This window comes from Garra rufa, chromosome 6 (assembly GCF_049309525.1).
Source record: "Garra rufa chromosome 6, GarRuf1.0, whole genome shotgun sequence".
NCBI classification, from domain to species: domain Eukaryota; kingdom Metazoa; phylum Chordata; class Actinopteri; order Cypriniformes; family Cyprinidae; genus Garra; species Garra rufa.
In genome coordinates this window covers 1383553-1404483 of record NC_133366.1, presented here as the reverse complement: position 1 = coordinate 1404483, position 20931 = coordinate 1383553, and the positions used below count along the sequence as shown (strand labels likewise).

The 20931-nt window shown below is 38.9% G+C and overlaps 1 protein-coding gene across 2 annotated transcripts in view; it reads right to left on the bottom strand.

Annotated features, from left to right (window-relative positions):
• Window positions 1-20931, bottom strand: part of LOC141336081 (adhesion G protein-coupled receptor L1-like) — a 54047-nt gene that overhangs the window by 8829 nt on the left and 24287 nt on the right. For both annotated transcript variants that reach the window (XM_073841584.1, XM_073841585.1), the window contains exons 5-19: window positions 14336-14543; window positions 13969-14233; window positions 11752-12079; window positions 8548-8844; window positions 7261-7364; window positions 6993-7178; window positions 6879-6917; window positions 6624-6804; window positions 4970-5092; window positions 4492-4697; window positions 4114-4287; window positions 3825-4034; window positions 2315-2535; window positions 2164-2230; window positions 1097-1188 (exon numbers count right to left, since the gene is read on the bottom strand). In XM_073841584.1, coding sequence (XP_073697685.1) covers window positions 1097-1188; window positions 2164-2230; window positions 2315-2535; window positions 3825-4034; window positions 4114-4287; window positions 4492-4697; window positions 4970-5092; window positions 6624-6804; window positions 6879-6917; window positions 6993-7178; window positions 7261-7364; window positions 8548-8844; window positions 11752-12079; window positions 13969-14233; window positions 14336-14543 — 2701 coding nt within the window. The remainder of the gene's footprint in view (window positions 1-1096; window positions 1189-2163; window positions 2231-2314; window positions 2536-3824; window positions 4035-4113; window positions 4288-4491; window positions 4698-4969; window positions 5093-6623; window positions 6805-6878; window positions 6918-6992; window positions 7179-7260; window positions 7365-8547; window positions 8845-11751; window positions 12080-13968; window positions 14234-14335; window positions 14544-20931) is intronic.

Sequence of the window (20931 nt, the reverse complement as noted above, 5' to 3'; positions counted from 1 at the left end):
AACAAATAAATCACCTGTTGAGCTAAAATGACTACAACTGAAAATAACATTAATATAAACCAAATAGACATAAAAAACGAATACAATTGGCCATTGAATTAAATTACTTCAACTAAAACAAAAAAAGAACAATTAGAATAAAATAGACAAAAATGGCTATTAACACTGCAAAAAAATCTTACATTTTTTGTCTTACTTCCAGCCAAAATATCTAAAAATTCGTAATTCAAGAAGGATTTTCTAAACGAGAAAAAAACATATTTTTTTTTTTGCATTCAGAAAAAAACTAGTCAAAATTATTTGAAATAAGGTTTTTTCCATACCCCATTGGCAGATCATCTTGCTTGTTCTACGTGAAAAATTTACTTAATTCTGACTTGTTTATTCTAAAAACAAGACAATAATTGTTACCCATCTAGAAAATCATTCTTGATTTAAGAATTTTGAGACATTTTGGCTGAAAACAAGACTAAGTAAGGAAAGCATTATTTTCAGTGAAATTAAAATGGCTATTACTAAAACTGAAAAAAGTAAATGCTTTAAGAAAGACTAGAAACTAATAAAACCTAAAACACAACAAACTGACAAAAACTTTAACTAAAATGAAAGCATACAATATAAAAGTAAATATAATCTAAAATATATAAACAAAAACACGAAGATGGCATAGAAATGAGACTTAAATAACAGTGTCCACTGCAGTTCTGTAAAACCTGATTTAAAAAAAAATAATAATAAAAAAAAGAAATTTGAATTTTTTTTATTGACTTTTTTTGGTCAATGATCTGTAAATATTTTTTGCCACAAGAACTGCAGAAACAAGAAAAACAATGCAAGTTTGCTTTAATTCTTGTGATGATTTGGAACATTCTACATGAGAAGTGGCAGATCACATGAGGAACACAGGAGACAGGACTCTCAGACAGGAAACTGGAGTCACAGACAGGAAATCAAAAGACACGGACCATGCAGGAAGTTATTACATCCGGATCTTGTATTATTTTTTAGATAGAGTGCTCGTAGCAACAGATTTCCAGCAAATATTATGTGCTGAAGCCAAGGAACTGTGTGAAGCCCCAGACCCCTGCATTCTTACTTGATGTTGTCGAATCGGCTGGAATCTGGCTTCAGAACAGTGGAGTGACGCAGCATTCGGTGGATGGTGATGACCAGCACAGCCAGGTTCAGCTAAACACAAGAGCTCAATGGTCAGATGGGCTCTTTAACCCTTTAACTTTCACCCTGAAATGTATTCTTATTAGTAGACATCTATCAAATAGCCTCAAGCACTTTTTTTCAATTTATTTTTCTTTATAAAACTTTACCATACAGTTGAGATGTTGAGATTACAGTTTTTTCTGATGGCTTAAACCCTAACTATGATTCTTATAGCACAATTTCTAAAACTATTAATACTTATGGCAAAACCACTCAGTTTGAGTTTGCAAAACTAAAAGCACAAACACTGCTTTGCACTCAGGTTTGTTTTGATGTGTGTAAATAAACACCAGTACTTGAAGTTTGGATCCCTCTATTTTTTCAGAACTATGACAAAAGTATGACCTCAAACTGACATAGCCTACCTTGTGCACAGAGAAAGCAAAAGCCAGATGTTTTTTATTCATACCATCAGTGTGTAGTTGGTGCATTGTGTGCTTATTAATGTGATGGCTTGTGTTAAACTTTTTATATACGAAAATACCATTTTTATGAAGGTTTGAAGAGTTAAGCAAGGTTTATTAGCTTTTGCAAGAAAACTACAATGTTTTGAAATGATTTGGTGAAGGGTTTTCTTATTTGTGTGTAGAGTTTTGCAAAAATAGCCAATAGTTACAAAAAATGTGCTTAAGCCATCAGAAAAACTGTAAGAGAAAAAAAAATATATATATACTGCCCTCCAAAGGCAAAGTGCAGTAACTACACATTTGGTTAAAATTGAGTTATGGCTTAAAATGGGCTTTGTGACAACCGTTTTGTCCTGTGGCAAAGTCTCCTGGTTCAATTATGTCCCGTTTCAGAGAAACGAGTGTGTCAAAATCACAGTAACTACAAAATCCAAACTAACACCATATATGGTGTAAAAACTTTAAAGGCATTTTTCTCAGTTTCAGTGTTGGCGTAGTTACTGCACTTTGCCTTTGTAGGGCTGTATATGCATCTTACCAGAATAACAAGGGAGGCGGGGCCAATAAACGTCCAGATGAAGTAGTTATCAACCCTCAACCAGCAGCTACACAAAACAAGAGAGAGAAATTACACACTCAAACACACTGATGTTAAGACATTCTAGTCCTGCAGATGGAAACACACTCACGCTTTGGGTCCTCCATAGCTCCTGTAGTCGATGGCTGTAGAAATAGCCACCACCAGCGTGGGGAAGCCATACGCGGAGAGGTAGTAGTACTTACGACGAGACGTCTCGCTCTCGAACACCTCCACCATCAGCACATACAGCTGCACCGTCTCCATGCAGAGCCAGCAGAACACGGACAGCAGGAAGAAGTGCAGCAGACCAGCCAGAACCGGACACACCACCTGCACACAAACACACCTACAGCCTGAGTACTGCACTGCTGATGTGGTCTGATGTAGCCTGGTTTACTCTAATGTGATCTGATGTGGACTGGTTTAGTCAAATGCAGTCTGACGTAGCCTGGTTTACTCTGATGTGATCTGGTTTAGTCTGATATAGTCTTTCTAGGTCTGATGTGGACTGGTTTAGTCAAATGCAGTCTGATGTAGCCTGGTTTACTCTAATGTGATCTGGTTTAGTCTGATATAGTCTTTCTAGGTCTGATGTGGACTGGTTTAGTCAAATCGGGTCTGATGTAGCTTGGTTTACTCTAATGTGATCTGTATGGTCTGGTTTAGTCTGATAAAGTCTTGTTAGTCTCATGTGGTCTGGATTAGTTGAATGAGGTCCGATGTAGCCTGATTTACTCTAATGTGATCTAGCTCTAATGTTTCTGATTTGGTCTAATGTGGTTTGTTGAGGTCTGGTTTGCTCTGACATGATCTGGTTTAGTCAAATGCAGTCTCATTTAGCTTGGCTTACTCTAATGTGATCTGGTTCTGTCTGATAAAGTCTTTCTAGGTCTGATGTGGACTGGTTTAGTCAAATGCAGTCTAACATAGCCTGGTTTACTCTAATGTGATCTGGTGTGGTATGGTTTAGTCTGATAAAGTCTGATGTGGTCCAAGTTTAGTCAAATGCGGTCTCATTTAGCTTGGCTTATTCTAATGTGATCTGGTTTGGTCTGGTTTAGTCTGATAAAGTCTTTCTAGGTCTGATGTGGACAGGTTTAGTCAAATCGGGTCTGATGTAGCTTGGTTTACTCTAATGTGATCTGGGTGTGGTCTGATTTGATCTAATGTGGTTTGTTGAGGGTCTGGTTTGCTCTGACATGATCTGGTTTAGTCTGGCACAGTTTGATCTGATGTGGTCTGGTTTTGTCTATTGTGGTCTGGTTTGCTCTGAGGTGGTCTGGCATGATCTTGTTCACTCTAATGTGGTCTAATTTTGAGTATTGTGGTGTGGTTTAGTCTAATGCAGTATGGTGTGGTCTGGTTTGGTCTAATGTGGTTTGTTAAGGTCTGGGTTGCTCTGATACCTTCTAATGTGGTCTGCTTTACTCTGATGTGATCTGGTTTAGTCTAATGTGGTCTGGTTTGCTCTGATTTAGTCTAATGTGGTCTGGTTTCCTCTGATGAGGTCTAATGTAGTCTGGTTTAGTGTAATGTGGTCTGGTTTGCTCTGATGTAGCCTGGTTTTTGTCTAATGTAATCTGGTTTGCTCTGATGAGGTCTAGTCCTCGTGAACTCACGGTATAGTGAGTCTTGTCCATGCCGATGAGGAAGAGGAGCTGTGAGATGAAGAGCGTGAGGCACAGGTTCTTGTGGATGGTGGTGCGGTCGCTCTGAAGGCCTCGCAGGCAGCAGAAGGTGGAGATGCACAGAGCCAGACACACCAGAGAGATCACCATCCCCACCCACGTGATGACGAACAGGATCAGACCCTGAACGCCGCCAGGATACTGACACGGAGAGAACAACAGAGTGTAAATGACAGACACATGACGTGTGAACGGTTAAACGCCTGTGTCTGAGACTCACCGCGGGCTGCTGGTGGTTCATGAGCACGGCAAAGTTGGTCAGATGCGAACAGGCGCAGGTGGTGTGCGTGTTGTTGCTGTGCAGACGTCTACAGCCCTGTGACGACCACTGACCCGTCATCGAGCGCTCAGAGTAATTCCAGAACGAACAGTTGGGATTGAAGTGATTCTCCAGCTGTCAAAACACAACCACACAGACTTTGTTGTTTATATGCCTCAAAAATTGAGAGCACTTGTAAAACTGTGTTTTCAATTGAATCAATAGTTTTGAATAAATTATTTCTAATATCAGCAAACGATGGCCAAAGTGTGTGTGTGTGTGTGTGTGTGTGTGTGTGTGTGTGTGTGTGTGTGTGTGTGTTGCAGTGTGCGTTTGCACCTGCAGGTGTCGCAGTGTGAACACGACGGGTTCGGTCAGAAACACGCGGCTGGACTCTTTGTTCATGGAGGCTGAGATGATGTGGGAGTTGACGGCCAGACTTTGTCCTCCCGGCTTCAGCTCGCCATCCGTCTTCACCGTGGCATTTTGAGTGGAGAGGAACGAGCCCAGGTTCTTATAGAGCGTGAAAACCACCTTCACCTGACCTGATGAAGACACACACGTCACACGGTCACGTGCCAGATCTGCACGACACGCTCAGTTGAGATCGATACGGCTGATCCCACACAGCTCTCGAAATAACCCGCATCATCACACACACGCACGTCACCACGGCAACAGCCACAGGAGCTGGTGACCATGGTGACTGTTGCCATGGCGACGACGAGAGAACCGGCCTCGATACGTGTTGCGTGGAGAGACCTAATGAAGAGCGTGAGCGTCTGAGGACGACTGAGACAGACAGAGAAAGACTGACCGTTACGGCTGTACTGTTTGATGGTGGACTGCGACACGTGGATGGTGCTGTCACTATCATACGAGTTCGGGAATGACAGATCTTTTAGCTCCATCTCTGTGTTGAGCACATACACCTCCAGATCTAAAACACACACACATTTGCTCTTTAAAAGCAACAATCATAAACACATTAACGTACATGCAAATTAGAAAAACGTAACACTTTATAATAAGGGTAACACTATTGTTGACATTAGTTAACATGCATGTTAAATATAGAATATTTTTTGTTTTAATTTGTGTTTGTTAACATTAACCAAAACTAACTACTGTAAAAAATATTGTGAAGTGTTACATAAAATTTATTTGATGCATTTAATACATTTACATAATTAGACTTTGTTCTGGGCGATTTATAAATTAATTAATTTGTACATTTTAATATAATATAATTTAACTTTCTCAAATAAATAATTCTGCTAGTCCTATATTTGTGACCATGGTCTGGATCTGGTGTGATCTGGATTAGTCTCATTAAGTCTTTCTAGGTCCGATGTCATCTGGTTTAGTCGACTGCAGTCTGATGTAGCTCGGTTTACTCTAATGTGATCTGGTTTAGTCTGATAAAGTCTTGTTAGGTCTGATGTGGTCCAGTTTAGTCAAATGTGATCTGATGTAGCCTGGTTTACTCTAATGTGATCTGATGTGGTCTGGTTTAGTCAGATAAAGTTTTGTTACATCTGATGCGGTCCAGTTTAGTCAAATGTGATCTGATGTAGCCTGGTTTACTCTAATGTGATCTAGTGTGGTCTGGATTAGTCTCATAAACTCTTTCTAGGTCTGATGTGGTCCCGGTTTAGTCGATTGCAGTCTGATGTAGCTCGGTTTACTCTAATGTGATCTGGTTTAGTCTGATAAAGTCTTGTTAGGTCTGATGTGGTCCAGTTTAGTCAAATGTGATCTGATGTAGCCTGGTTTACTCTAATGTGATCTGATGTGGTCTGGTTTAGTCAGATAAAGTTTTGTTACATCTAAAGTGGTCCAGTTTAGTCAAATGTGATCTGATGTAGCCTGGTTTACTCTAATGTGATCTGGTGTGGTCTGGATTAGGCTCATAAACTCTTTCTAGGTCTAATGTGGTCTGGTTTAGTTGATTGCAGTCTGATGTAGCTCGGTTTACTCTAATGTGATCTGGTTTAGTCTGATAAAGTCTTGTTAGGTCTGATGTGGTCCAGTTTAGTCAAATGTGATCTGATGTAGCCTGGTTTACTCTAATGTGATCTGATGTGGTCTGGTTTAGTCAGATAAAGTTTTGTTACATCTGATGTGGTCTGGTTTAGTCGATTGCAGTCTGATGTAGCTCGGTTTACTCTAATGTGATCTAGTGTGGCCTAGAATAGTCTGATAAAGTCTTGTTAGGTCTGATGTGGTCCAGTTTAGTCAAATGTGACCTGATGTAGAATGATTTACTCTTTCTAGGTCTAATGTGGTCTGGTTTAGTCGACTGCAGTCTGATGTAGCCTGGTTTACTCTAATGTGATCTGGTGTGGTCTGGATTAGTCTCATAAACTCTTTCTAGGTCTGATGGTGGTCCGGTTTAGATAATACTCAGATAATAAATAATTTCTGACGAAAAGGTTCCCAAACTTCTGAACAGTCGTGTATAGCCGTACCGACGTTTGGCGCGCGGTCGCTGAAATGACCCCCGTACAGGTTGTTGGCCAGTAAAAACGCTCCTTTCTCCATGACGTCGAGCAGCATGGTGGCAGTGTGCGACTGCTCTGTGACGTTCATGTCCTGCCATGACTCCAGAGCCTCCAAACGCAACAGGTTATCCACCGTCTGAACCACCGCCTGACAAACACACACCCACATGAGCATCGAACATGGAGACACACATGTTTCGTGACTGTGTGCTGTATAATTACCTGAATAAATGCTCGACAGGTCCGTTCTCTCTTCTGAAGCTAAAAAGAGACCAAAAAACTGTTACTCTGATAGTTGTTTGTGTGTGAAAGTGTGTGTGATGTTGTGTACAACACCTTGTTGTAGTTGCGTGTGGCCGACTCCTTGTTTCCAGGTCGCAGCGCCTGCAGCTGTGAGTCCAGAATGTCCAGCAGCTGCTCCATCAGACGCACAGAGGAAGTGACATCACCAGCATAGACCCGCCCCCGTGTGTGATTGACAAGCACTGCAGCGATATGCGCTGCATTCTCCCCACTCTTAATCTACAGAGATGAGAGAGACACATCAAACATCTGTTTATTTGTATACATTTATCCTTCTGATAAGCTATGACCTTCGACTGACCTTTTGAGCGACCTGGTTGACCCAGGGCGAGGTGCAGTTGCTGAGGTCAGGACCTCTGGGGTTCCACACCACGTCGTCAGCCATACACTGATATGACGCGATACCTGGAAGACGAACAGAGAGCAGGAAAAATGAGTCAAGCTGCCAAACACTGTAGGAAGCTTTAGGAAAAGGAAACACCCAGATAAGAGGAGTTCCTCCAGAAATACTCAAAACATACCGAAACAAAACACAATAAACTGAAAGGTGAACCTTTGGAAAGACTATTGTGAAGCTGTGAAGAACTATCTGACCTTATTACACAGCACACGTCAGTGGAAAGCACCGCAAACAGGAACACAACACTCAGGAAACACTCTGACCCATAAAATGCGCACAAGAAGGGTGTGGTGATTTTCTAGCAACATTCAGTGGTTCATTTAGGGTGCTAAAATTGACAAATGGGTTGAGAATGGTCATTATTTATTTTAGTTTTTTACCCACTTTTTAAAAAATATTTCATGTCTGTGGTCCAACTGCGTAACAACTTAATTGAGAGACAACATCAAACATTTTTGCTTATAAAAATCCATTTGAGTTTATGAAAACCGCATGTGTACTAATTATAATACAATTATAAAATGGCATTTAAATTAGTTTAAGATTAAGTTTTCCTCTGCAGGAGAGTGTGGCTTTAAAGCTAGCATTAGCATATGACCTTCAAGCGCCTTGATGTAATCTGTATGATCAAGTCAAAACACTGATGGTAATGACTGTTAGAATCACTACTTGCCTCTAATAATAATGCTAAATACATTTACAAACTATATTAAACACAGATTTTATATCTGGGGGCTTTGTGCAAATGACTATGACAAAGATTATGAAAAGCGGAAGCCATCAAAAGCCTCACGACTGTCCAGAGGCGAGTTCACTCAGAGTTCATCAGCGTGCATGAATATATTATACAAACCCATCCACTAGACGTGATTTCAGAATAAAAAAATACAAATGTAAAATAAAACCACTTAAATGAGGGAAAACTGGCATTGACACAAGCTGTCAACATGTTTATCACTTAGTGTGTTGTTGCGACCATTAAACAGCTAAAAAATGTTGGTGCCGGTTACATGCTGCTAAAAACATTTAGAAATGGAACAAAATCATATTTAAGCTTATTGCTTGCAAAGCCATATTTTCACCACAGTTCGCATCTGAAACACACCCACTGAATTGTTTATTGTAGTACTGACTCACTGAAACACATGAAACCCCCTAAAACACCAGCCAACACAAGCACATACTGACCCAGGGATCCTTTGGGACAGGGCCTCTCCACTGTTTCTCCTCGATGAGTCGGGGGCCACTGGACACCACGGGTCACGCGGCCTTCGCACATGGGTGTGCGCGGCCCCTGCGGTCGGCGGGGAGGCCTGACGGTCACCGGGACCGTGGCTGTGATGGGCCGACCCGCTGGAGCCCTGTTTATAGCCCCCACTGGGTGGAAGGTCACGGACGGGACGGAAGTGGGACTGAAGCCCATCGACACAGTGGTGGAGAGCGCATTCGGAGGAGTGGTGGAGAGAAGAGGCGTCGAGAGAGGATCTGAGAGGAGATGAACAGACGAAAGCACAACGAAATTGAACAGGGAGCAAAAATCATGGGATGATTTTTATCCCTAATGACTGTTTTAGTACATTTGAGGAAGACAGCATTTGCAAGATGACGTCATATAATTTTATTTACAGCAGTTTTCCATCCACATTTACAGAAGAATACAGACGTTTTAGAACCATTAATAGATCCAAACATCACAAAAATCAATCAGGCAATTCTGGCATTTTTTAATACAAGTAATGGCTCTCAATGGTAACCCCTCCACTTTTTGAAAAAATCTCCAACTGTGCTTTTTCAATCTAAAGTAAACATGAACTCAAACCTTTCTCATAAAATTTAATGAAGCTACTTTTCCAATTTTCAGCTAAGAAAATTATAAGATTTGAAAGAGCACATCTCAAAATGTGATTGGATTTGCCAAGGTTCGCAATCTCAAGTCAGATCTCAATATGGACTTTCTTCTATCAAAACTTCTGAAGATCAAATGATCTGATTTCTCAACTGAAAAATTATGAGATTTGAGAGAGACCTCGGCCACACATCAAACCGTGCTTAGATTTGCAGAGATCTGCAATTTATAGTAGAAGCTCTCAATACTAACTCAAACATTTCTCACGAAACTACAGTATCTAAAGATCAATGTATCTCAACTGCTTCTCCAAATGTTTTTACAAGAAAGCAATAAGATTTGGAAGAGATCTCAACTGTTTCTCAAAATGTGCTCAGACTTGCCAATATTTGTCAGAGATCTTAACATAAACTCAAAAATTTCTTATCAAATTTTTTGAATATCAAATGATTCTGACTGTTTCTCCAATTTTTCACCTGAGAAAACATTTAGATTTGGAAGGGGTCTTAACCTCAAACTCCACCCAGATTTGCCAAGATTTACAATCTAATGTCTGAGGTCTTAATATGAACTCAGACATTTCTCACCAAAAACTCTGATGATCAAATGATCTTATAAATCCCCTATGGTAATGATTTGATTTGAAAGATATCTCAACAACATCTGAAAATATGCGCGTAATGCCAAAAATTGCAATCTAAAGTCAGATATCTCAATATGAACTCAAACATTTGGCAAAAAATTATCTAAAGATCAAATAATCTAAGCTGCTTTTCCAATTTGTCTCCTGAGATAATGATGAGGTTCGCAATCTTAAGTGAGATCTCAATATGAACTCAAACATTTCTCTCAAAATTCTCTGAAGATCAAATGAACAGCTTGTCTACTTTTAGTTTTTAACTGATAAAATGATCAGATCAGACCTCATTTTAAACTGTGCTCAGATCTGCAAGATTTGCAATCTATAGTAGAAGCTCTCAATACTCAAGCATTTCTCACAAAACTACAGTATCTAAACATCAATGTATGTCAACTGCTTCTCCAAATGTTTTTACAAGAAAACAATGAGATTTGGAAGAGATCTTAAATGTGCGCAGACTTGCCAATATTTGCAATCCCATGTCAAAGATTTTAACATAAACTTCTTTCAAAATTCTTTGAAGATGAAATGATTCTTTCTGTTTCTCAATTTTTTCTCTTGAGAAAAGGATTAGATTTGGAAGGGGTCTTAACCACATCTCAAACTGTACCCAGATTTGCCAAGATTTACAATCTAATGTCTGATGTCTTAATATGAACTCAACAAAAATTTATGAAGATCAGATCATCTTAGAAATACCCTATGGTAATGATGAGATTTGAAAGACATCTCAACAACATCTGAAAATGTGCTCAGAATGCCAAAATTTGCAATTTAAAGTCAGATATCTCAATATGAACTCAAACATTTGGCAAAAAATTCTCTAAAGATCAAATAATCTAAGCTGCTTTTCCAATTTGTCTCCTGAGATAATGATGAGATCTGGACGCGATCTTCACCACATCGCAAGCTATGCTTGCATTTGCCAAGGTTCGCAATCTTAAGTCAGATCTCAAATTTTCTGAACAGCTTGTCTAATTTTAGTTTTTAACTGATAAAATGATCAGATCAGACCACATCTTGAACTGTGCTCACATCTGCAAGATCTGCAATCTATAGTAGAAGCTCTCAAAACTCAAGCATTTCTCACAAAACTACATGTTCTCCTGAAAAAACAATGGAATTTGGAAAAGATCTCAACTGCATCTTAAAATCTGCTCAGACTTGCCAGTATCTCATGTCATGAACATGAACTCAAACATTTCTCATCAAAATCTTTGAAGATCAAATGATCTGAGCTGTTTCTCGAATTTTTCTCCTGAGCAAATGATTAGATTTGGCAGAGGTCTCAACCACATCTCAAACTGTGCTTAGACTTGGCAAGATTTAAAATCTCATGTCTGAGGTCTTAATATGAACTCCAAATGATCTTAGAAATACTCGAAGGTAATGATGAAACTAGTAGATATCTCAACATCTGAAATGTGCTTGGACTTGCCAAAATTTGAAATCTAAAGTCAGATATCTTATGAACTCAAACATTTCTCCCAAAGATCAAGGAGAAATCTCCTTAATCAGACATGATATTTGGAAGAGATCTCAATCACGTCTCATAATGTGCTCCAATATGGTAAGTTACCAAAGTCTGCGATCAGAAGTCTTAGTATGAACTTAAACATTTCTCATCAAAGATTAAATGATCTGAGCTGCATCTCAACATTTATTTCACAGCTTTAAACTTTTACTAATGTATGACAGCAATTGGGTATGTTTTTATTTTAGGAGAAACAAATGAGATAAAGTTGATTCTTCCAGTGAAGCTCATGAGCTTTGAAAGAGAAAACTCTTAGCAATAAACATACTCATTTATGACAACTACTGATTAATTTGGCTCAAGTTGATACTTGATCTCAATGAAGTCTCATGAGCAATAAAAGAGCAATCTCTGAGGTATTAAAATGCTCACCTGTGGTGGGCGCCGGTGGGCTGAACTCCAGCGGGTACCGCAGGACGATGTAGTTGTTCCAGACGTACAGCTGGTTGTCTCTGGGGTTGTAGCTGATGGACGAGATGTGCTGGTACGGGTTGGGGAATGGGATTCTCACTGGTTCCTCGCGATTACGTCGTGTGTCGTAGGCGTACAGGATCAGGTCTCCGCCCACCTCACTGTCGTCATCCTGGTATACGGAACGAACGGCGTACAAGATGCCACATGCCACGAATGCATCCGAAGCCATGCGCTTCTCAAAGCTCGTCTGCCACGTCCCCTCAAACCGCAGCGTATATGGGTTCACCTGAGATACGAGCCAATCAGATTACGGAAAGATTGGGAAACAGCCAATCAAAACAATGTAGCAAGACATAAACATCAGAGGTGTGGACTTGAGTCGCATGATTTGAGACTTGACTCTTGACAAATTTGATGACTTGTGACTTGACTTGACATAATCAAAGAAGACTTGCGACTCGACTTAGACAGCAATGACTCGAGACTTGTCTTAGACTTGAACCCTGTGACTCTGCAAGTCTTTATTGTACCACTGACTTTAACATTTGTATACATTATAACTATTGTTATATATTTACTTTTCCACTTCATTTTATGTATCTCTTTGCCCAATTAACATTCTTAATCAATGTATCATAACATTTATCATATGTACCATAAATGTTTTGTAAATACTGTAAATAATACCAAAAAATTATGTCAGTAAAGCTATGTTTATTTCAGTAGGTGGTGATAAATGAACGTCTGTATTACATATTAGCAAGTTATTAAATATTTGACTCAATTGATTCATTAAAATCATGGACTCATTAATAAATGAAACAGTGGACTTAAATGATTCATTCAATTAGGCCTATATTTGATCACAAACAATGATTAATTCCTCAATGAAACGACACTAATTATTACATCTTTTATAATTATACCTACTATAGACTATTATTGACTTTAAATTTAATGTTGTAATTAATACAGAGACACTAATTTGGGCAGACAGCACTAATGACTTGTTTAGGACTTGAAGCTCAAGTTGAGGACTTTCAACTCAACTTGGACTTGCCCGTCCTGACTTTGGACTTGACTTGGGACTTGTCTGTCTAGACTCGGGACTTGACTTGAGACATGTCTGTCTAGACTCAGGACTTGACTTGGGACTTGTCTATCTAGACTCAGGACTTGACTTGGGACTTGTCTATCTAGACTCGGGACTTGCCTTGGGACTTGTCTGTCTAGACTTGGGACTTGACTTGGGACTTGTCTGTCTAGACTTGGGACTTGACTTGGGACTTGTCTGTCAAGACTCAGGACTTGACTTGGGACTTGTCTGTCTAGACTTGGGACTTGACTTGGGACTTGTCTGTCTAGACTCAGGACTTGCCTTGGGACTTGTCTGTCTAGACTTGGGACTTGACTTGGGACTTGTCTGTCTAGACTCAGGACTTGCCTTGGGACTTGTCTGTCTAGACTTGGGACTTGACTTGGGACTTGTCTGTCTAGACTCAGGACTTGACTTGGGACTTGTCTGTCTAGACTTGGGACTTGACTTGGGACTTGTCTGTCTAGACTCAGGACTTGACTTGGGACTTGTCTGTCTAGACTTGGGACTTGACTTGGGACTTGTCTGTCTAGACTTGGGACTTGACTTGGGACTTGTCTGTCTAGACTCGGGACTTGACTTGGGACTTGTCTGTCTAGACTCAGGACTTGACTTGGGACTTGTCTGTCTAGACTTGGGACTTGACTTGGGACTTGTCTGTCTAGACTCAGGACTTGTCTGTCTAGACTTGGGACTTGACTTGGGACTTGTCTGTCTAGACTCTGGACTTGACTTGGGACTTGTCTGTCTAGACTCGAGACTTGACTTGAGACTTGTCTGTCTAGACTCGGGACTTGACTTGAGACTTGTCTGTCTAGACTCGGGACTTGACTTGGGACTTGTCTGTCTAGACTCTGGACTTGACTTGGAACTTGTCTGTCTAGACTCGAGACTTGACTTGAGACTTGTCTGTCTAGACTCGGGACTTGACTTGAGACTTGTCTGTCTAGACTCGGGACTTGACTTCGGACTTGTCTGTCTAGACTCGAGACTTGAATGCAAATACTCAAGACTTGTGACTTGCAAAACAATGACTTGGTCCCACCTCTGGTAAGCATAAACACATTGATCTTTCTCACCTGGCTAACAACCAGGCGTCCGCTGTTGGCTTCAGTGGCGTATATGACCCAGAGCCCATGTTCGTCCACTGCTAGGTCGATGTCGGATTTGCCGCCCCAGCGGTACGGTGATGTGTCGTGATAGTTGGCGGTTGCAATAATAGCTTCACCACTCTTGATGCGAGTTCTCAGGTCATATTTCACAATGTTGCGTGTGCGCTCCTTATTGTAAAACACAGCCCCGTCATACACAACGAAACCGGTGCCGTCCACTCGACTCGGCAATCTGTACATTGCACAGAAATGTTATTATAACATTCGTACAACATTCACAGCATTTTGTGTGTTGAAAAGACTTTCGTGATTTAATACATTTGCACAAACTCACTTATAGGTGGTTGTGACTCTGTTTTGGATGTAGTCATCCCAGGAAGCATATTCATACAGCATATCTGTGCGATATGGTGTCCAAGGCATCACGTACAGCCTATCGCCCGCTTGCAGAGGGTCTTTACACCACGCCCCCGACTGATGCTCCGCCTCTCGCACGGAACTGGGCTCCAACACTCGCATTAATGTTCCAGGACAAACAAAAACTAGAGACGGAGAAAGAGAGAGCAATAATAGAGATTAGCAGGAGTAGGGGATGAAGTGTATTAGACTCATAAAGAATAGATCTAGTGAACAGATCTATTCTACACACACACACACACACACACACACACACACAACACAAACACACATCTTACACTACCTATTGCTGTATCATGAATGCCTGTGTGTGTGAGAAAGAGAGAATTCATTCTCAAAAGATAAAAATACATAGCCATTATCAGAGTGTGTGCAAGCAAAGATAGATAGATAGATAGATAGATAGATAGATAGATAGATAGACAGACAGACAGACAGATAGATAGATAGATAGATAGATAGATAGATAGATAGATAGATAGATAGATAGATAGATAGATAGACAGATAGATAGATAGATAGATAGATAGATAGATAGATAGATAGATAGATAGATGATAGAACGATAGATAGAACGCTAGAAAGAACACTAGATAGAACGATAGATCGATAGATGATAGAACGATAGATAGAATGATAGATGATAGAACGATAGATAGAATGATAGAACGATAGATAGAATGATAGATAGATCGATAGATGATAGAATGATAGATAGAACGATAGATAGAATGATAGAACGATAGATAGAACGATAGCTAGATCAATAGACAGAACGATAGAACGATAGAACGACAGATAGATAGATAGATAGATAGATAGATAGATAGATAGATAGATAGATAGATAGATAGATAGATAGATAGATAGATAGATAGATAGATAGATAGATAGATAGATAGATAGATGTGTTTGTCGGATTGCTGTCATAAACTGATTTGCTACATTTCAGTTTTGGTTAGAGTTTCTGAGGTAGAGTCATGAGAGAGGGGGCGGGGCTACAGGAACCTTTGGAGCCAATGAGATGCGGGTTAGTTCACACAGAGGACAGGGATTGGCTGGGAGAGCTGTCAATCACGTCACACCCACACACTCAGGTCAAGCACTTCAGGAACACGGCATGTGCACACAGTTACTAAAAGAGAAGGAGTAGTTTTCTTTATAAACGCTAAATAAACGACAACAGATCGGTCCTGAGGGAAGCAAAGGGATGAACACAGACGCGTGTGTCGTTTGGATCTGAGGATAAATGAGCTTCAAACAGCAAGCAAATCAAAAGGGAGAGCAGAAAACAAGTGTGTGCGTGTGTGAGAGACAGAGAGAGAGAGAGAAAGAGAAAGAAAAGAAAGAGGAGGATCTTCCTGGTGTTTGTAAGGTGTGTGAACAAGAGAAAGAGGAAAATGAAGGAGCTGCATCAAACTAGAGCACATCACAAGGGCCAGGGAGAAAAGAGAGAGAGACAGAAAGAGAGAGAGAGGAAGACAAGATGAGGAGAGACAGGAGAGAGAAACTGCGGCGTTAACATGGTCTTTACCTTTTTGGTCCACTTCTATTCAAGCGTTGAAATAGAGAAGGGGAGAGAGGTATAAATGAAGAGAGAGAGAGAGATAGAGAAAGAGCGAGAGAAAGAGAGAGAGAGAGAGAGAGAGACAGGCAGAAGGTGCACAGAAGAGAGAAAAAAGAGAAATTTCAGTTCAACAGCAGAGTCTTCCGTTTCTTTTCAAGCTTAAAGGTCAAGTGAAATTCATTAGACATTAGACAGAAGGAGAAACACATGAGGGAGAAAGACCAAAGAGAGGGAAAGATATTGCAACGGAAAGAGAGAGAAAAGGCAGAGAGGGAGAGCGAGCGAGCAAGAGAGAGAGAGAGAGAGAGAGAGAGAGTGATGGTATGGTAGGGTAAGGGACAGGAACTAGCTACGCCTCAATTAAACACCAGCAATCTCTGGTGTGATGGATTTAATAATGGGAAACCTTCTGAATATTCATTAGGTGTTCTTCTATCTGCCCTCGATCACTCTGTCCACTCTCCATCCCTCCTCCCGCCCCCCCACCCAAACAAACCCAACACATTCAACGCGGCCGCTGCGGGAAACAGGACATTATTAGAGACGCTCACATTCATACGGACCTATTCACACCACAGCCGGAAATTACACGCTCATCAGCTAAATTAAATTCATTTGCTTTCGTCATTCCTCCAGGAACGTGATCAAACATGCATTAGATCGCTCCATGCAGTCGCAATAAGAGCTCCACAATGAACAGACTGTTATTCTGCTGCATCTCAGGCACTGTGTGTTCTAGATCAGGGATGCCAGCTAATCAGTTCGCTTTAATTGAACAATATGTACTTTTATTACGTTGTAATCATTTTATAAAAACCATTAATGCTCTATGAAAGACACTGATGGTTGTGCTATTTTCTGAATAGCCTACATTTTGTTGCATACTGTGCACAGAGTTATTTTAGTAGCATTATTTAGTTTTTTATTATTTTCAATTTCAGTTTCAGTTATTTTCATTTAGTTCTAGTAATTTTGCTTTACTTGAACGTCAGTTCAAGTTTTAGTTTTTTTGTTGTTTTTTGTCAGTTTTTTTATTTTTAAATGTCTAATTAGTTATTTGTTTTTTATCTTAGTTTTAGTTATATTCAGTTTTAGTACGTTAATTTGTTTTAGCAATTTTGTTGTTTGTGTGTTTTTATTAATTTTTTTCATATTTTGAAATCTTAATTTCAGTGTAGTTTGTACTAAGTAATTTCATTAAATTTTTGCATGTTCTTGTTAGTTTTAGTGCTGTCAAATGAATAATGATTAATTGCATCCAAAATAAAAGTTTAACATTTTTTTTTTTTTTTTTTTACATAAATTTGCTATTTAGTTTTTATTTTCGATTTCAGTTTCAGTGTGGTTATTTTCATGAACTTTAGTTCATGTTTTAGTAATTTAGTTTTGTTCTATTAGTTTTATTAGTTTTGTCCTATTTTGCTAAATCTCAGTTCCAGTGTAGTTTTAGTTTTAGTAATTTTATTTTAACATTTGCTCAGGTTTTAGTTATTTTTTGCATGTTTTTGTTGATTTTATTAGTTTTTTAGTTTTAGGGCTGTCAAATGATTAATCGTGATTAATTGAATTCAAAATAAAAGTTTTGTTTACATAATATATGTGTATTTTTATGTATATATAAATGCGCACACATGCATGTATACACTCAAGAAAAATATGCTGTTTATATATTAAATATATTTATATATAATGTAAATTATATGAATATAAACATATACATGGAAATATTTTCTAAATATATACTTTATGTGTATGTACTTATATATACATATTATGTAAACAACTTTTAATTTGTATTCATACCGTATCATGATTAATCACGATTAATTGTTTAACAGCACTCATTCTATCTGTTTTCTTACATTTTATTATTTATTTTCAGTTTTAGTGATTTAATTTTAGTTTGTCATTTTGTGTTTTTGTTAGTTTTATTAGGTATTTTTCTTTTTTAGAATTTTATATTTCAGCTTAGAAATTTTTAATTTTAGTTTTAGTCATATTACTTCAACTTAAATAAAATGGAAATTCCAAACGGAAACTTATCTACTGAATAAATACTGGAAAAAATATCGACTGAAAATATAATTGAAAGTCTGATTACATTCCATTTTGTTTCACACAACATTTGTTTTATGTCACTTAACGTAAATGTTTTTTAATAGTTTATGTTTCAGCTTTAATTCTGTGCACAGCCTCTAGCTGTCAATATATTGATAAAACATGACAGCCTCTTGTACATTACAGTTTAATTGAAGCATACGCATGACCAAATAACTTTCATTCACATATGTTCAATTTCTGGACGATGTTCATTGTTAGTTGAGCTTGTGTTTGCGTTTGGCTATTGGTGTGAATAGGCCTTTACATGCGAGAGAAAGTCCAACACAAACACACACACAGTTTCCTCCAGAGGTTCAGCAGTGCCACAAACAGTCTGGTCCCTTCAGACGGAGGAAACTCATCCAAACACACACACACACACACACACACACACACACACACACACACGGCGGTGACGTGATGATCCTGTATAAAGGCAGAAATGAAAGCGTCAGTGTGCAGCGCTCAGCAAACCGCAGTGCGTGAGGAACCTAAAAAATTGCGTCTGTAATTTCACACAGACAATCAAAATTTCATCACACTTTATTTTGAGCTGCAATGAAGAAACAGCAGCAATCCATGATGCACTGCAAACAGAAGAAGGGAATCAATGCATGAGCGAGTGAATGAGTGAGTCTGCTCCGCACTGAAAGAGCAAACGGAGACGAGAGTGAGTCCAGCGCCGCCCTGCAGGAGGAGACAGAAAACACACCCCATCCCAACAGCACTACACCCACCGGAGGAGTGGAGAGAGGAGCGACTGAGGGAGGAAGAACGCAAACACAGGGAGGAGGTGAAGACAGGAATGATGACAGCAGAGGAGAGGACAGAACAGAGAAGCCCGGTTTATACTTTCTCACTCTTCATTACAGCAGATGCGCCTGTGCGACTGAGGCAGCAGAAAACTACCGCAGTTAATGCTGAAAACACACGCTTGCATTTAATAGCATATGGTCATTGTGTCTGTTTGTGTTTGGAAAGACCTTCTATTCTATGAATAAAAACTCTTTAGTAAACTGAATAAAAAGGTCAAAGCAATAAAAGTAAAAGTGTGATATCATTATAAACATACAGTGCCTTGCAAAAGTATTCTTTTTTTTTCACATTTTGTTTTGTTGCAGCGTTATGTTAAACTGTTTTAAATTAGTTTCCCCCCACATCAGTTTACACTCCATACACCGTAATAATGACAAAGCAAAAAACAGATTTTCAAATTTTACAAATGTATTAAAAATCAAACACTGAAATAAGTATATTGCATAAGTATTCATTCCCGTAACTCAGTCCATAGTGGAAGCAGCTTTACAGCCTCAAGTGTTTTTGGGTCTGATGTGAGCATCTTTGCACATCTGCATTTGGCAATTATCTGCCATTCTTTGCCTCACCTTTTCACCTCTCCATCTCTGTCAGCTTGGACATTTTCTAGAGTCCTAGTTGTTCCAGTCGTCTTCCATTATGGAGAATGCTTCTGTCAACCTTCAATGCAGCAGATTTGTTTCTGAACTCTTCTCTAGATCATCTCCTTAACGCAAGTCTGTCACTGAGCTCTACAGGCAGTTATCTTGGTTTTTGCTCTGATCTGCATTTTCAGCTGTTAGACCTTTTCTGAGAGGTGTGTGTCTTTCTAAATCAGACTCATTCAGATGAATTTGCCACAGTTTAACTCCACTCCAAGTGTAGGAACATCTAGAAGCAATATAAATGCTCCTGAGATACATTTACAGTGTCCCAGAAAAGGGTACGAATACTTATGCAACGGGATCTTTTCAGTTTTTTATTTCTAATAAATTTGCAAAGTTGTTACAAACCTGTTTTGTGCTGTCATTATGGTGTATGAGATGTAGATTGATGTGGGGGGAGAAAAAGTAATTTAAAGCAGTTTAACATAATGCTGCAACAAAACAAAATGTGAAAAAAAAAATGAAGGGGTATGAATACTTTTGCAAGGCACTGCACCTGAAGATCTTGTTAATATATAACTGTGAACCTGGACCCCAAAAAAAAAAACTAAACAATCATAAGGGTCGATTTTTGTTTGAAATTGGGCTTTATACATCATATGAAAGCTGAATAAATAATGTATCATGCTTGGCTTGTTAGGACAGGACTATATTTGGCTGAGATACAACTATTTGAAAAAAAATCTAGAATTTGAGGGTGGAAAAAATAAATATAAAATATTGAGAAAATCAAAAAGTTGTCCAAATGAAGTTCTTAGCAATGCATATTACTAATCAAAAATTAAGTTTCAATATATTTATGGTAGGAAATTTACAAAATATATTAATGGAACATGATCTTTACTTATATCCTGAAGATTTTTGGGATAAAAGAAAAAATTGATCATTTTGACCCATACAGTGTATTGTTGGCTATTGGTACAAATATACCTGTGCTACATACAATTACATTTAGTTATTTAGCAGATGCTTTTGTCCAAAGTGACTTACGGTAAAGGGGTGCAAAGCCAGTGGTGGTTTTGTAGGCAAACATTAATGCCTTGAATTTTATGCGTGCAATTTGAGGAAGAGAGGTGTGACTTGAGTTATTTTCTGCTCTTTGAAAATTAATCTAGCAGCTGCATTCTGGATCAATTGTAAAGTACTTAAGACTGGTTTTGTGGTCCAGGGTCATATATATATACAGTTGAAGACAAAATTATTAGCCATCTATGAAATATGAATCTATGAATTATTTTTCAAACAATTCCCAAGTGCTGTTTAACAGAGAGAAGATTATTTAGGAAGCTTGGAGTGTTTGCAACACAAATAGAAACTAGTGCTGTCAAACGATTAATCGCGATTAATCGCATCCAAAATAAAAGTTGTTGTTGACATAATATATGT